Source organism: Pleurodeles waltl, chromosome 11 (assembly GCF_031143425.1).
Source record: "Pleurodeles waltl isolate 20211129_DDA chromosome 11, aPleWal1.hap1.20221129, whole genome shotgun sequence".
Lineage (NCBI taxonomy): Eukaryota > Metazoa > Chordata > Amphibia > Caudata > Salamandridae > Pleurodeles > Pleurodeles waltl.
The window spans coordinates 528,458,288-528,474,152 of record NC_090450.1 but is presented as its reverse complement, the minus strand read 5'-3'; the positions used below and the strand labels follow the sequence as shown (position 1 = coordinate 528,474,152).

The 15,865-nt window shown below is 43.4% G+C and overlaps 1 protein-coding gene across 2 annotated transcripts in view; it reads right to left on the bottom strand.

The window, feature by feature from the left end:
- The window catches only part of ATR (ATR serine/threonine kinase), a 488,241-nt gene that overhangs the window by 366,431 nt on the left and 105,945 nt on the right, over positions 1-15,865 (bottom strand). For both annotated transcript variants that reach the window (XM_069213920.1, XM_069213921.1), the window contains exons 9-12: positions 14,411-14,609; positions 12,714-12,976; positions 6,809-6,999; positions 6,589-6,689 (exon numbers count right to left, since the gene is read on the bottom strand). In XM_069213920.1, coding sequence (XP_069070021.1) covers positions 6,589-6,689; positions 6,809-6,999; positions 12,714-12,976; positions 14,411-14,609 — 754 coding nt within the window. The remainder of the gene's footprint in view (positions 1-6,588; positions 6,690-6,808; positions 7,000-12,713; positions 12,977-14,410; positions 14,610-15,865) is intronic.

The following is a 15,865-nucleotide window of genomic DNA, read 5'->3' as shown; positions in this document are numbered from 1 at the left end:
CGGGCAACATTGGCAGACTTTGATATTGACTGTGCGTAGACGACAGTGTATTAAAAAGGAAGTCATCTTCAATGGGTTCTGAGTGAAGGCTGACATTGTGAAATGCTGCTGCCCTTGATACCACTTGAATGTAGCCTGTACTATCCTCAGGTCGCGAGGGTCTTGCTGGATAGCATTGAGGACTATTGTCTGACACTGGTGCGTCGTAAAGGTCCCATGCGTCAGGGTCATCTTGACTCATCCCCGTATGTGTTGGGGATTGCATCATTGGTGGAGTGGCTACCGGTGATAGTTGTGGAGAGTGATGTGGAGATGGTGGTGGTGTTATTTGTTTAGCCACTTTTGCTTGTGGCTGTTTGTCCTTGTCCTTGTCTTGGAAGACAAGTTTTTGTTTCATTTTGATTGGAGGAAGAGTGCTGATCTTCCCTGTATCTTTCTGAATAAAGAGCCGCCTTTGCGTGTGATCTGGCTCTATTGTCTGTAATTCTTCTTCAAATCTGTGTGTCTTCATTTGAGAGGACAGTCCTTGTTCCTCTGAATAGGAACTAATTTTCGGTTCGGAGGCCGGATGTTTCGGCACTGAAACCTTTTCTGCTGCTTTTTTCGGCTCCGACAAAATCTTTTTGCTTTTCGGCGTAGTGCCCTCTCGGTGCCGACCAATTTCGGTGCCGCTGTCTCGGTGCCGAATCTTTTCGGAGCCACTCTCTCGGGCCCGAAATTGCTGCGTGCCTGTATCTCGACGGGAGTCGGATGACTTCGACACCAGCTCGCCCTTTTTCGGTGCCGATGTACGGTCACCTACTTTTAGGGTTAAGCCATGGCCTGTTGGCTGTGGCGTCCCCTGGGCTTTGGCAGTCTTTTCGTGAGTTTTTTGTTTCGACGTCTTACTCACGGTTTTTGGCGTTTCTTCGGGATCGACCTCCTCCGAGCCCGAATCCTGGATGGAGAATGTTTCTTCCTCCTCCTCGAAACACCCTTGTCCTGTCGGCGCCGACGCCATTTGCAGTCTTCTTGCTCTTCGGTCCCTGAGTGTCTTCCTCGACCGAAACGCTCGACAGGCCTCACAAGTATCCTCCTTGTGTTCTGGTGACAAACACAAGTTACAGACCAGGTGTTGATCTGTATATGGATACTTGTTATGGCATTTTGGACAGAAGCGGAATGGGGTCCGTTCCATCAGCCTTGAAGAGACACGTGGCCGGGCCGACCAGGCCCCGACGGGAATAGAAAAAACCCCGAAGGGCCACCGTCGTTGTCATGTTGTCTGTTTTGACAAGAATGTGTTTGTGGCTTATTATGGGTTGAAATTCCTTTAACGCTAGAAATACTGCCAGTAGTTCTGATTTATGTGAAACTGTCTTTGCTGAGTGTCCCATTGTCCCTGGATGCTGTGTTGATTGAGGTGTGCTCCCCACCCTATCATGGAGGCATCTGTTGTTATTACGCATTGAGGCACTGGGTCTTGGAAAGGCCGCCCTTGGTTTAAATTGATATTGTTCCACCATTGAAGCGAGGTGTATGTTTGTCGGTCTATCAACACTAGATCTAGAAGTTGACCCTGTGCCTGTGACCATTGTGATGCTACGTACTGTTGTAAGGGCCGCATGTTTAACCTTGCGTTTGGGACAATGGCTATGCATGAGGACATCATGCCTAGGAGTTTCATCACCATTTTGACTTGTATTCTTTGTTTTGGATACATGGCCTGTATTACATTGTGAAATGCCTGTACCCTTTGTGGACTTGGAGTGGCAATCCCTTTTGCTGTGTTGATTGTCGCCCCTAAGTATTGCTGTGTCTGACACGGCTGAAGGTGTGACTTTGTGTAGTTGATTGAGAAACCTAGTTTGTGGAGGGTTTCTATGACGTACTTTGTGTGTTGTGAGCACCGTTCTAGCGTGTTGGTTTTGATTAGCCAATCGTCTAGGTACGGGAACACATGTATTTGCTGCCTTCTGATATGTGCAGCTAATACTGCCAGGCATTTTGTAAAAACTCTTGGCGCAGTTGTTATTCCGAATGGCAACACCCTGAATTGGTAATGTACCCCTTGGAATACAAACCTTAAGTACTTTCTGTGTGAAGGATGTATCGGTATATGGAAATATGCATCTTTAGGTCTAGTGTTGTCATGTAGTCTTGTTGTTTGAGCAGTGGGATTACGTCCTGTAATGTCACCATGTGAAAGTGATCTGATTTGATGTAGGTATTTAATGTTCTGAGATCTAATATAGTTCTTAGAGTCTTGTCCTTTTTGGGTATGAGAAAGTACAGAGAGTAAAGTCCTGTTCCTTTCTGTTGAGTTGGTACTAATTCTATTGCTCCTTTTTGTAGCAACGCTTGGACCTCTAGTCCTAGAAGATCCATGTGTTGTTTTGACATATTGTGTGTTTTCGGTGGGACGTTTGGAGGGAATTTGAGAAATTCTATGCAATAACCATGCTGGATAATTGCTAGGACCCAAGTGTCTTTTGTTATTTCCTCCCAATGTTTGTAAAACTTGGTTAGTCTCCCCCCCCACAGGTGTTATGTGTTGGGGATTTGTGACGTGGAAGTCACTGCTTGTTTTGAGGAGTTTTGGGACTTTGGAACTTCCCTCTACTCTTTTGGAATTGTCCCCCTCTATATTGTCCCCAAAAACTTCCCCGCTGATATTGGCTCTGATAAGTGGACCTTGTTTGTGAGGTTGTGGGTTCTGTAGTTTGTCCTCGAAACCCCCCTCTAAACTGCGTTTTGCGAAATGTGCCTCTGCTCTGGGGGAGTAGAGTGCGCCATGGCTTTGGCCGTATCAGTGTCTTTTTTAAGTTTTTCGATAGCAGTGTCCACCTCCGGCCCAAACAACTGCTGTCCGTTAAAAGGCATATTCAGCACGGCTTGTTGTATTTCCGGCTTGAATCCTGACGTACGCAACCATGCGTGTCTCCTTATGGTTACTGCTGTATTTACTGTCCTAGCAGCTGTATCTGCTGCATCCATTGCTGACCGTATCTGATTATTTGAGATACATTGTCCTTCCTCCACCACTTGTTGTGCCCTTTTCTGGAACTCTTTGGGTAAGTGTTCAATGAAATGCTGCATTTCGTCCCAATGAGCCCTATCATATCTTGCCAGCAGTACTTGTGAGTTGGCAATGCGCCATTGGTTGGCCGCTTGTGCTGCAACCCTTTTCCCCGCAGCGTCGAACTTGCGACTCTCCTTGACTGGAGGTGGTGCGTCTCCAGAGGTGTGAGAGTTTGCTCTCTTGCGAGCTGCCCCTACTACCACAGAGTCTGGTGTTAATTGCTGCGTGATACATACAGGGTCTGTTGGCGGTGGCTTGTGCTTTTTCTCCACCCTTGGAGTTATGGCCCTGCCCTTCACAGGCTCCTGAAACACCTGTTTGGTGTGTTTTAGCATTCCAGGTAGCATAGGTAAGCTTTGGTATTGGCTATGAGTGGAGGATAGTGTGTTAAACAAAAAATCATCCTCAATAGGTTCTGCATGCAAGGTGACATTATGAAATGCCGCTGCTCTTGACACCACCTGTGTGTAGGCTGTACTGTCCTCAGGTGGCGACGGCCTCGCTGGGTAACAGTCTGGGCTGTTATCTGACACTGGCGCATCATAAAGATCCCATGCGTCGGGATCATCCTGACTCATTCCAGTATGAGTTGGGGATTGCATCATTGGTGGAGTGGCTACCGGTGATGTGTGCGTTGATGGTTGTGGAGATGGTGGCGGTGTTGTTTGTCTTGCCACCTTTGCCTGTGGCTGCTTGTCCTTTTCTTGAAAGGCAAGTCTTCTTTTCATCCTAATTGGGGGAAGAGTACTTATCTTCCCTGTGTCCTTTTGGATGTGGAGCCTTCTCTGAGTGTAGTCTGGCTCCATTGACTCTAGTTCTTGTCCGAACTTATGTCCTTGCATTTGGGAGGACAGTCCCTGTTCCTCTGTGTAGGAACCTGATTTCGGTTCCGAGGCTGGATGTTTCGGAATGGAAATCTTTTCGGTAGCCTTTTTCGGCTCAGACGACACTTTCTTTATTTTCGGCTTCCCGGTCTCTCGGTGCCGACTCTTTTCGTTGCGGCCCTCTCTGTGCCGAACTTGCTCGGACCCGCTGTCTCGGGGTCGAGTTTGCTGTGTGCCGGTATCTCAACCGGAGTCGGATGACTTCGACACAAGCATGCCCTTTTTCGGTGCCGATGATCGGTCACCTATTTTTCGGGTTAAGCCATGGCCTGCTGGCGGTGGCGTCCCCTGGGCTTTTGTGGTCTTCTCGTGAGTTTTGTGTGTCGACGTCTTACTCACGGTTTTAGGCGTCTCTTCGGGATCGACCTCGTCCGAGTCCGACTCCTGGATGGAGACGGTTTCTTCTTCCTCCTCCAAGTGTCTTTGTCCTGTCGGCGCCGACGCCATTTGCAGTCTTCTTGCTCTTCGGTCTCTTAATGTCTTCCTCGACCGAAACGCTCGACAGGCTTCACAAGTATCTTCTCTGTGTTCTGGAGACAAACACAAGTTACAGACCAGGTGCTGATCTGTATAAGGATACTTGTTGTGACATTTGGGGCAGAAGTGGAATGGGGTCCGTTTCATCAGCCTTGAAGAGACACATGGTCGGGCCGACCAGGCCCTGACGGGGGATCGAAAAAACCCCGAAGGGCCACCGGAGCTCTTCAAAAGTCGGTGTCGAACTGTTGTAACCAACCCTATACCGAACGCAAACAATACCGTCGAATTTTCCGCGATTCTAACTATCTTTCCGAACCGAAACGCGGAGCGAAAAGGAACACGTCCGAACCCGATGGTGGAAAAAAAACAATCTAAGATGGAGTCGACGCCCATGCGCAATGAAGCCGAAAGGGGAGGAGTCCCTCGATCTCGTGACTCGAAAAGACTTCTTCGAAGAAAAACAACTTGTAACACTCCGAGCCCAACACTAGATGGCGGGATGTGCAAAGCATGTGTATCTACACATGCCATCGAACATATATACAGGGAGTTCAGAATTATTAGGCAAATTAGTATTTTGACCACATCATCCTCTTTATGCATGTTGTCTTACTCCAAGCTGTATAGGCTCGAAAGCCTACTACCAATTAAGCATATTAGGTGATGTGCATCTCTGTAATGAGAAGGGGTGTGGTCTAATGACATCAACACCCTATATCAGGTGTGCATAATTATTAGGCAACTTCCTTTCCTTTGGCAAAATGGGTCAAAAGAAGGACTTGACAGGCTCAGAAAAGTCAAAAATAGTGAGATATCTTGCAGAGGGATGCAGCACTCTTAAAATTGCAAAGCTTCTGAAGCGTGATCATCGAACAATCAAGCGTTTCATTCAAAATAGTCAACAGGGTCGCAAGAAGCGTGTGGAAAAACCAAGGCGCAAAATAACTGCCCATGAACTGAGAAAAGTCAAGCGTGCAGCTGCCACGATGCCACTTGCCACTAGTTTGGCCATATTTCAGAGCTGCAACATCACTGGAGTGCCCAAAAGCACAAGGTGTGCAATACTCAGAGACATGGCCAAGGTAAGAAAGGCTGAAAGACGACCACCACTGAACAAGACACACAAGCTGAAACGTCAAGACTGGGCCAAGAAATATCTCAAGACTGATTTTCTAAGGTTTTATGGACTGATGAAATGAGAGTGAGTCTTGTTGGGCCAGATGGATGGGCCCGTGGCTGGATTGGTAAAGGGCAGAGAGCTCCAGTCCGACTCAGACGCCAGCAAGGTGGAGGTGGAGTACTGGTTTGGGCTGGTATCATCAAAGATGAGCTTGTGGGGCCTTTTCGGGTTGAGGATGGAGTCAAGCTCAACTCCCAGTCCTACTGCCAGTTCCTGGAAGACACCTTCTTCAAGCAGTGGTACAGGAAGAAGTCTGCATCCTTCAAGAAAAACATGATTTTCATGGAGGACAATGCTCCATCACACGCGTCCAAGTACTCCACAGCGTGGCTGGCAAGAAAGGGTATAAAAGAAGGAAATCTAATGACATGGCCTCCTTGTTCACCTGATCTGAACCCCATTGAGAACCTGTGGTCCATCATCAAATGTGAGATTTACAAGGAGGGAAAACAGTACACCACTCTGAACAGTGTCTGGGAGGCTGTGGTTGCTGCTGCACGCAATGTTGATGGTGAACAGATCAAAACACTGACAGAATCCATGGATGGCAGGCTTTTGAGTGTCCTTGCAAAGAAAGGTGGCTATATTGGTCACTGATTTGTTTTTGTTTTGTTTTTGAATGTCAAAAATGTATATTTGTGAATGTTGAGATGTTATATTGGTTTCACTGGTAATAATAAATAATTGAAATGGGTATATATTTGTTTTTTGTTAAGTTGCCTAATAATTATGCACAGTAATAGTCACCTGCACACACAGATATCCCCCTAACATAGCTAAAACTAAAAACAAACTAAAAACTACTTCCAAAAATATTCAGCTTTGATATTAATGAGTTTTTTGGGTTCATTGAGAACATGGTTGTTGTTCAATAATAAAATTAATCCTCAAAAATACAACTTGCCTAATAATTCTGCACTCCCTGTATATATATATATATATATATATAATATATATAAAAATAAAATAAAAAACAAGAGTACCTTCCAATATCCCCAGTCGTGAGAATCAAGGTCTCCTTCAGCTCATTGTTTCTGGATATTTTAGCATTGGTATATGCTTCTTTTATTCTCAAGACTAAATGCTGAAATACAAAACGTGGTAGAATAAGATTTAACTAGTGGGCTAAAGAACAAAGAAAAACATGGCTGTGGAGCTAAAGCCTTCATTCAGAAAAAGGATTTAAGGAATGACAGAGCTTACCTCTTTTATGAAACCCTCCTCGGAGTCTGTGGATTCCAAAATGTGCTTGATGTTGTCACTGAAGGCCATGCGTACGTCCTTGTCTGGGTCTTCCATCAAGTTCAACAGTGCTCTTATGACCTCCCTCACATTCAATTCTTCAGAACTAAAATCAAGATGTCTGCAGAGTTGTGGTATGTTTGCAATAAATGCTGTGGATGGAAACAGAACATAAAAAGCTTTGCAAATCTGCAATGTATACTAGAATAATCATAAATCAAAGCATGAACTAATCTGATAAATGCTGCTTTTCTTGACCAGCTGTCAATGAGGAAGAGGGTGGCGAAGCAAATATTTTCACTGCAGTTTCATGGATTAGAAAAAGGAGTGCAACTGCACAAAAAACAGGCAGTCTGTAGAACTGCTGCTGGCACTCAGAATTATTTTAATTTATGAGGTTTCTGTAAAGTGCTGCACACCAGCTTGTGGCAGACTCAGAGCGCTTGGTCTACAGGTCCTTGAAACAATGTCGCTTTGCAAGACTTTTCTAATGGGAACATGTCTCTGTTCACCAATCAAGGAAGAATATGGTCTTTGTACATGAAACTGGCACTTATATTCATGAAACTTTTTGCAGAAGTTAGGCCCCGAGTCAAAATTAAAACAAAATAACTGAATAGGATGTCTGTGCTGAAACTTGTTCTAAAGTATGTTTCGGAATAATAAAAAAAACACACAGCAAGATGACACTTCCGGGTAGCCAACTCCACTCCTACAGGCTCTGGAGACTTCATATGTGGCAGGATTCACTCTTACGAAGACACCAAGAGATATTAAACAGATTAGAAGAGTACGGTGAAGGAGTAGGAGATAACCATGTTTTGGAGCCCCCCTTTGTTATATTTCCACCATTACATCAAGTGCTTACGTTGGTCAATGAAAATTAGAAATGTTAGTAGATTGCACATCTAGATCACATACAAAACAGCATTTCTGTTCTGCATAAGTGCATATTTGGGCAAATGCAAATTCATAAAGAACCTAAATAGGTACTGGATATTGGATTATAACTTATCAAACTCGAAGATTAGGGTAGGAGACCTTTCAAACACCCTATTCAATGCAAGTGCTGTCCTTTCTACCCAAATCACCAGGCATTTCTACAAGGTAATTGAAGAACCCGGAGTGTTTTAAGACAACTACTGCTATTGGCCACTAGCACGGTGTACTACACAACTGAGGGTAGTCACAGGAGGCCTATTTTATTTTTTAACATCAGGTACTGAATCATTTGATTCATTTTTAAAAATAAAACATTTTGTTGATTTCCAACTCTGCATTTCTGGCCTCCTGTACATTTACATACTTATGAGCAGGCTTCATTTCGATTATAACCATATCACAACTCAGTAAAATCACACTTTTTAGTAAATAAATCTCGGTTCAATAACATTTTATCCCAGTGATGGGGCAAGCATAATGTTTAATGATCCTCTAGCAATGAAAATACAATGTTTTATTTCCAAGTCAGTTTTAAATCGATTTAGTGTTTTCATTGTTGATTGCATCCAATAACGTCTGTGTAGAAGACTGGCTTTGTATATAGTGTACAAAAATGATGTGCACTGTACAGAGAGTGCAAGCAACCCCACCTTGGTATTCAGAGGCGACAAACAGACCACCTAATGCTCTATTGTTTAATGGTAGCTTCGTCAAGCAGCAAAGCTAATCTTGGGGAAGTGGAAAGCATTTGTTGTACTCTCCGTATCAATAAGTGCAGACACACACTCAAAAGACTAAATTGAGACCAATTTACAAAAATACTTCAGATTTTCATAAACATTTTTAAGAACAAGATCATCAGAATCAGGTAAGTATTTTTTAAGTTATGATTTTTCAAATTTTAGCAAAAATAGTCTTTTTGTGCGTAATTATGCAGCAATGGAATCAATGGAAGAAAACCTTTAAAATGCATATAAAATCAGGCAATATTCTCCCAAGTGCCACCTTCTGTTTTTAAGTTAAGGTCGTCGTGATGTCCTGTGGGCCAGCTGGACAAGCGTGGGCAGTTCCCGGTTCAAGCTGGTGCAGCAGCTGAAAGTCTTGGAGTTGAAGCAGAACGGAAAGAGGGGCCACTTGGAAATGCACTGCACAGATAGACATAAAGGTTAGTCCGGTGGGTCCCCTTGGAGACCAGAGGTCGCAATGGGTTAGGGACCCCTAGAGCACAGCTGGTTTTCCAATGCAGGGGCCAGAGGGACCGGGTGCAGTGTAAATACGTCAGCCAAAGGCTATCCATAAAGGAGCCGTTAGAGCCAGGGGCAGGTCACTTGGATAGTGGATTGCATGTCAGCATGGCCACTCTTGGGGGGGGGGGGGGGGGGGAAAATGCGGTCTTAGGCAACTTGAATTCCCTTGACTGGTGCTTGCTTCTGGTTCTTGGAGACTCCGAAGTGGACTTTTCTTCTGGGTGACTGACGTAGTGAGTCCATTACCCCCGGCTCTGGCACGGCCCAGTCACTAGAGGTCAAAGTACCACCAAACCTGGCACACTGGCTGGGTTTGTCCTCCAGGTCCATCAAGTGGAACTTGGTCCGGCTGCTGGGTCCGGTTCGTTGGTCAGCATCCGGTCAGTGAAGTGAACTTCACTTGATGTTGCTTGTTGGCTGCAGGGAGTGATGCCTTTACTCTGCAGGGAGGTTCTTGGAAATTTTTTAGAAGGTTGGAGGTTCCCCTTTGGTATTCCCTAGAGTCTGTCTAATGTCCAGTCGACCCCTTAGCGCTGATTGTCGAGTCTTGGGTGCAGCAGGCAGAGTTTGGTGCTTTTTTCAGCTTGCAGCAGGACTTCTGTTCTTGAGCCTTGGGTCTTCTTTGTCGCTGGTCTTCTTGTGGCTGTCAAATCTGCTCTGCAGGTCTAGGGATGCCCACTCAATATTGCATTTAATGGGCGTTTAGTGGAGTATCTGGCAGTGGCCAATGGGCCACTTATCTTAGGGTGGCTACACCCACTATTAGACCACTTCCTGTGAGAAGAGGTCACATCCCTAACCCTGATAGGCTATTTTCCTGCCATTCAAGCTGGAGGAAAATAAAATGGAGTGGTCACCTCAACTGTCACACATGGGGGTGGTGCAGACTGAGGGGGGGGCATTCCTCCCACTGTGACTAGGTTTTCCCGCTTGTTTTCCTTGTCAAAGTGGGGGAAAAACCATTGAGCAGCCATCTGCTGCCAGCAGCAGAGTCAGAGGTCAGATTTCAAAGGCGGTAAAGCCTTTGAAGCTGACTGCTGGACCCGTGTGTCTGCCTGGGGGAGGAGGTGTAACACCTCCACCCAGGAAAGGCTTTGTGTTCTGGCTCCTGAGAGCAAAAGGCCCTCACCCCAGGAGTCAAGATTCGTGTCTGGTGGTGGCAGGCTGATAAAAACCAGATAGTAACCCTGCCAGGTAGGTTTTTCCAGGGGGTACCTCTAAGGTGCTCTCCGGGTACATGTTATATAAATCCAACACTGGCATCTGTGTGGGTTTTATATTCTGAGTTGATTGATACCAGAGAACCCAGTATTCAGACAGTCCCATCATGTAGCTGGGGAACTCTTAATGACCAGTGTCCAGCACATGTATTTTGCTATGGCTTCCCTGTACACTTACTATGTCTTAAATGTTTGTGAAGACACAGTACAGGGATATCAGCTCATGCAAACATATGTCCTCCATGTATTAAAGTGCACCCTACCTTAGGGCTGGTGGCCTGCCAGAGGGGAGACTTACCTATAGTGCATGCAGTGTTAGTGCGCAAGACACTCTTGGTGAGTGTCATTTCGAATTTGCAACTTTTAAATCCACCTTGTTATGCACTTGCAATGGCAGTCTGCATGAGGCTGGTGTGGGGCCTCTCAGAGTAGCACAATTGGTGTTGCAGCTCTGGGGGTGGGGTGGGGGGGAGAGGGGGCTCTTCAGTATCCATGACCTGGGTACCAGGGGTACCATTTACTAGGGACTTGCAAGGGAGGCTGAAGTGCCAATACATAGTACAGTTTTGGGGAAGGTGACCAGGGCCTCAGAGCCTGTTTAGCAGGGGACCAGGGCACTTACAATTTGGAAACCACGTCATTTTCCAAGCAAAGCGTGGGGGCTAACCATGCAAAACCAGGCTAACCGTGCAAAAAGAGGCCATTTCTTACAGTCTGTGGCAGTTACTAATGCATCACCCTAATAGGCTTGTTTATCTGGAAATATGGGATAGGTGATTGGAATATATTACCTTCTTAAGTTATAATTTCAGAATCAAGCTCTTCAGACCAGTCGCTTTTGCAGTTTGAAAATACTTTCATGCTGGTTTGGGTAATTTTATTAAATAACCATGCATTTCGCTCGCATGTCCTTTTGAGGACTAGGACGTCATTTTTGTGAAGCAATTATTAGCATTTTCAAGAAATTCTGTTAAGCTATATTTACTTCCCATTTTACAGAAGTCAGAAGATAATTTCCTTTTTCTAAAAAAAAAAAAAAAAAAAAAAAAAGTTTCTTTTTTCTGTATGCCTTTTATATTCCTTTCATGATGTAATTTAGACATTTTGGATTGTGTCATCAACAATCACTGCAATTGAGTTTTGTCCTTTTGGCATCCTAGCTGAAATTACATTTTGACTCGACTGTCATGGTTCCCTATGTCATACCCCCTTTCCTGACCAGCTTTCAATTTTTACCGTAATGTGGTATTAGGCAATAAGTGTAATAAGATCTTTGTGTGTTGCATATGTCACCTTGCTTAGATTCAAATACATTTTCAACCAAAAAATAAAACAGTTCTGAATAATATGTAACATTATTGGATTTCAAAGGCTAATTTGTCATTTCAATAAAATTCACTCAATATGAGAGGAACAGTATCTACCATGCTGCTATGTTTGGACAGCATCAGATTGAGGTCTGAGTGAGGTTTGTTTCTCCCAGTCATATATGTATGAATGCGCACTTATGAAGTGCACAAGGAGATGTAAAGCAAAGAACAACAGAGGAACAGTAGTGGAGGGGGAAAGTTTGATTTTTTCACAGGTGTGCAAACACTGGTCAGATGTGTGCAAGGGTTTTGATTGCAATGCTTGAATCCTCGTGCCTGGAGTTTGCTTGTATACAGTTTGGAGTTTGTTGCGTAACAACTGGCAGCTAGTGAGATTTTCAGTGGAGTCTACCATGACTCAGACTGAATGGCTCATGTTCCTTACAATTAACAGTCTTTATGAAGTCACGTGTAACGTACACCCATACCCTTAGCCTGGTCATGGGACGTATGCACATCAATCTGCCTCATGATAGTATAAAACTGTGTTTTGACACCTTGGCAATCTCTTCCCCTCAGAGGGAAAAGACCACCAGGATAACTTGGCTATAAAATATCCAAACGAGGCAGATAGAAAGTAAAAAAGAAAGAAAGGGAGAGAGAGAGAGAGAACGAGAGGAAGAAAGGATGCTTGTTTAAAATTTTTTGAAGAATTGAATGCCTAAAAACGGCAGTAAGGTGGAAGTGCTAGGAAGGTAAATTGACTCTCTATAAAACTTCAAGATCTAAGGCAGGACTCTGGAGAAAGAACTGAAACCTTGAAAAAACACATGCAGATCAAGAAGGAAAATACATCTCAGCTTAACAAAAGCGATGCAACTCAAGAATAAACAAATCATAGAGAAGCAGTAAGAGCCTTCGGAGATCACAAGGGGAGTGAGAACTAGCTAATATTAACAAAACTGCAAGAGACGCAGTATGCCAGAAGGTGATCAAAGTTAATATAATCATGTAAGGACTGAGATGAAACTGAAGATATGAGGTTGAGAGCAATCTTGACCTGGGTCCAATTACTATGCTTAAAGGCAAGAGATGGCACAAGAGTTGAAAACACACAACACAACATAACATAAATGAAAAGACTTGCCTAGTTTTACTGGACTTGGGATGTTTTTTTCTAGCAGACAAATGAATGGTTGGAAAACTGATGCTGAAACAGAAGGCTTTTTGGCATGCTCTTGAGAAGTCACAGTAAGACTGCAGCTGGTGAGAGGATAATCCATGTTTTCTGAGAGTGGTTCTACAGAAGGACTCCAAAGTTCAAATGCACCAGAAAGACCACATGCCAGCTTCCCAGTGATGCTTGCAAACTCTTTCTTTACCAAATCGGATTCATCCATAATCTTATCTCTGTCATAAAAGACAAAAAAAAAATCAATAGTTATCCTTAAGCATCTCAAGTAAATAAATTCATCACCTCGTAAAAATAGTTAAAATAATAAGTCTCAGTCCAGTGCCTTGAGTCAGTCTCCTAGCGCTAATGTTACCATACTGGCAGCAGATGCTTCACAACACTATCGACTGCCATGAACAATTCTGGAGTAAATCGGAAGTAAACATGTAAACTATTCAAGGAAATATCAGCTGTGTAGCTGCCTTATTATACTAATCTAACTTCAACCCAACTGACAAGTGAAACTAACTGGAAGGGAATGAGAACAGGTACACATTGAAGTAGCATAGCAAGATCCCTCCACATGAAAACTTTTTTCTCTCTTCCTCTTTGCATCCCATCCATCCTTTTCTCCCACTTGCCATTCTTGGACAATACACTTCAGCAGCTATAGCCAAGGTACTATTTACTACTTTATCTATCAGATTGTCACACACACGTACATTCAATGCATATCAAGGCATATTCTACCCTTTTCTTCTGTACTTGCAATTGATCAGATCCCACAAACGTGCTTTTTACTTCACATCCTCCCAATAGCTTTTGTCAACCAATTTACCTCCTGTGAATTCCACTGTAACTTTCTCTAATTCTTTGCTTTAAAGATTTAGCTGGTGCAGTCACCACTGTTCACTGATAACAAAATTGTAGTTTCCAGGCTCAAGTGTTGTGAACACAGGGAACATAAATGCCTTTTCTTTGTGCTTTGGCCAAGTGGGATTCCAGCAGCTTCTTAGTATATCTGATACCTTACTTTCTCTGACCTGTTTTCCCAAGCATGCTACATGCTTCTTAACTAGCCCCATGTCACCAGAGGAACCACTAAAGTATCTTGGCTTTTTAGCAACAGCACTTTGAATGCTTAGACTTGTTCTTTTGAAAGATTGTCCTGTGAATCCCAGCAGGTAAATTGTTCTTCTCTTAAATTACACATTAAACTATATTGTGTTCGTAACGGTGCAGCGATAAGATTGCAAATCTGATACAGCTGTTGGGTTTAATTTTTTCCCCAATAGATTATTACTACTGTAGTACATTGTGTGAATCTTGAGAGAAATTTCATGTTTGCCTAAGGTTTGATAATGAAAACCTTAAATTTCAACAGTTCTTTTGGCACCTTTCACAAATAGTAGAAATTCAAGAAAATATTATTTTTAGAAGATGTTCTAAGAACGTTAAGATACCAAATAGAGCCCAGTTTGTGCTCACAGTGGGCCCTTTCTGAAGACATTGATGGTACCATCAGACCAATACCTAATAATTAATGTCTCAGCAGAGTAGCAACATCAAAAATAAAGTCAGTGTAAAGACAATACCCCAGAATGTTTCATGTTAAGAACCTAGGGAAACATTCACAGAAACAAATAAAAGCAAGTGGATGTGGGACATACAGAAGAATCTTGGGAACTGGACCATAGGTCTTTTCTGCAAGGTGATGGAGCAAGATGGGGTATCCTCGAACACAGCTTGCACGCAAGATCTCGTGAGGGCTCTGCAGAGCCACGTGGTAAATCATTATCCGCCAATCTGAATTTATGCTTTTCGGGAACAGAGAAAGAAGGAACACACATTGGGACTGCATTTCAGGAGCTGAAAAATGAAAGTTCAATAAAAAGATGAAGGGACAAGTGTAGAAATCAATTACAAAACAATTTTAACACTCAACTCAGGGAGGCATACCTTGCAATCTGAAAAGCGATACACTAAGAGGGAGACATCCATTTAAAAACAAATAGGTAAACTAGAGCATTATTGGATCTGGGAAGGTAGAGGCCAGAAAACAAAGTTTTCAGCTCTAGTTCTGGTCTTCGTGGAGAAATCGTCAACAAAGGTTTTCATTTGTCATACTATTTGCCAGTAATATGTTTCAGTCACTAATTATATTTGGTCATCTACAGCGGTCTTAGCATGCAGGGCTGAGACAGCTGATGGGAAGTGTATCTCTGTTGTTAATTAGTTAACAGCAGTGAGGTGAAAACATAGTTCTAAGGAAGCTTCAATAAAGCTGCATGCAGCTTAAGGACAATAAAAGTAGATGCAGCTGGGGAACTATTGATGCTCCTCACACTGCCTTCCACAAATGCATAGAGTTATGTGGATGAGGAGGGAGAGCCAGAAAAATAAAAGGATGATATTGATGGAGAAGTGAGATTGAAAAAAAGACAGACAGCAGAGTAAAAAAAAGAGATCAACACATTGAGATGAAAGAGGGCAAATGGAAAGTGAGGGGAAAGACGTTGCTGGAAGAGAAAAACTCCAGTGACGTGCAAGACAAAGATTGAAGTGGCAGGGATAGATCAATAGTTCTTTTCCCTGTCCACTGTTCCACTGTCCTTTGGAACAGGACATCAATGGAAACAAAAAGGGAACTTCTGGAAAAGTGCAAAGAGAAATAAATGTGGCAAGTATGAGATGTGGAGACAAGCACAGTAAGAGACAAGAGGAAAGAAAGACAGGCATGAAAAGCAGGGCAGGAAAGAGGTAAAAGATAAGCCTGGTGCAAAGTGAGAGCACATTGGAAAGAGGAAAGATAGCTGCAGAAACAGAGACAAAAGGAGAGCGACACCAGTGAAGACTGAGACGAAGATAGCGGAAATTAAAGAAAAACAGATGGAAATATTAGGAAAACGATGCAGAGAAATAGCCATAGTTTGGAGAGAGAGAGAGAGAGAGAGATGTATAGTGATGTAAAAGAAAGGATTTGTGGGCTTGTGCGCCAGTTTTGTCATTTCTAAATATTTTAACAAACAAGACTTACTATAACACCAATAAACAATCAATTTATTGACCTCAGTAGGATAAAACAATCGTTCAGTTCAGCATTCAAACTAGTAACATGCATATCA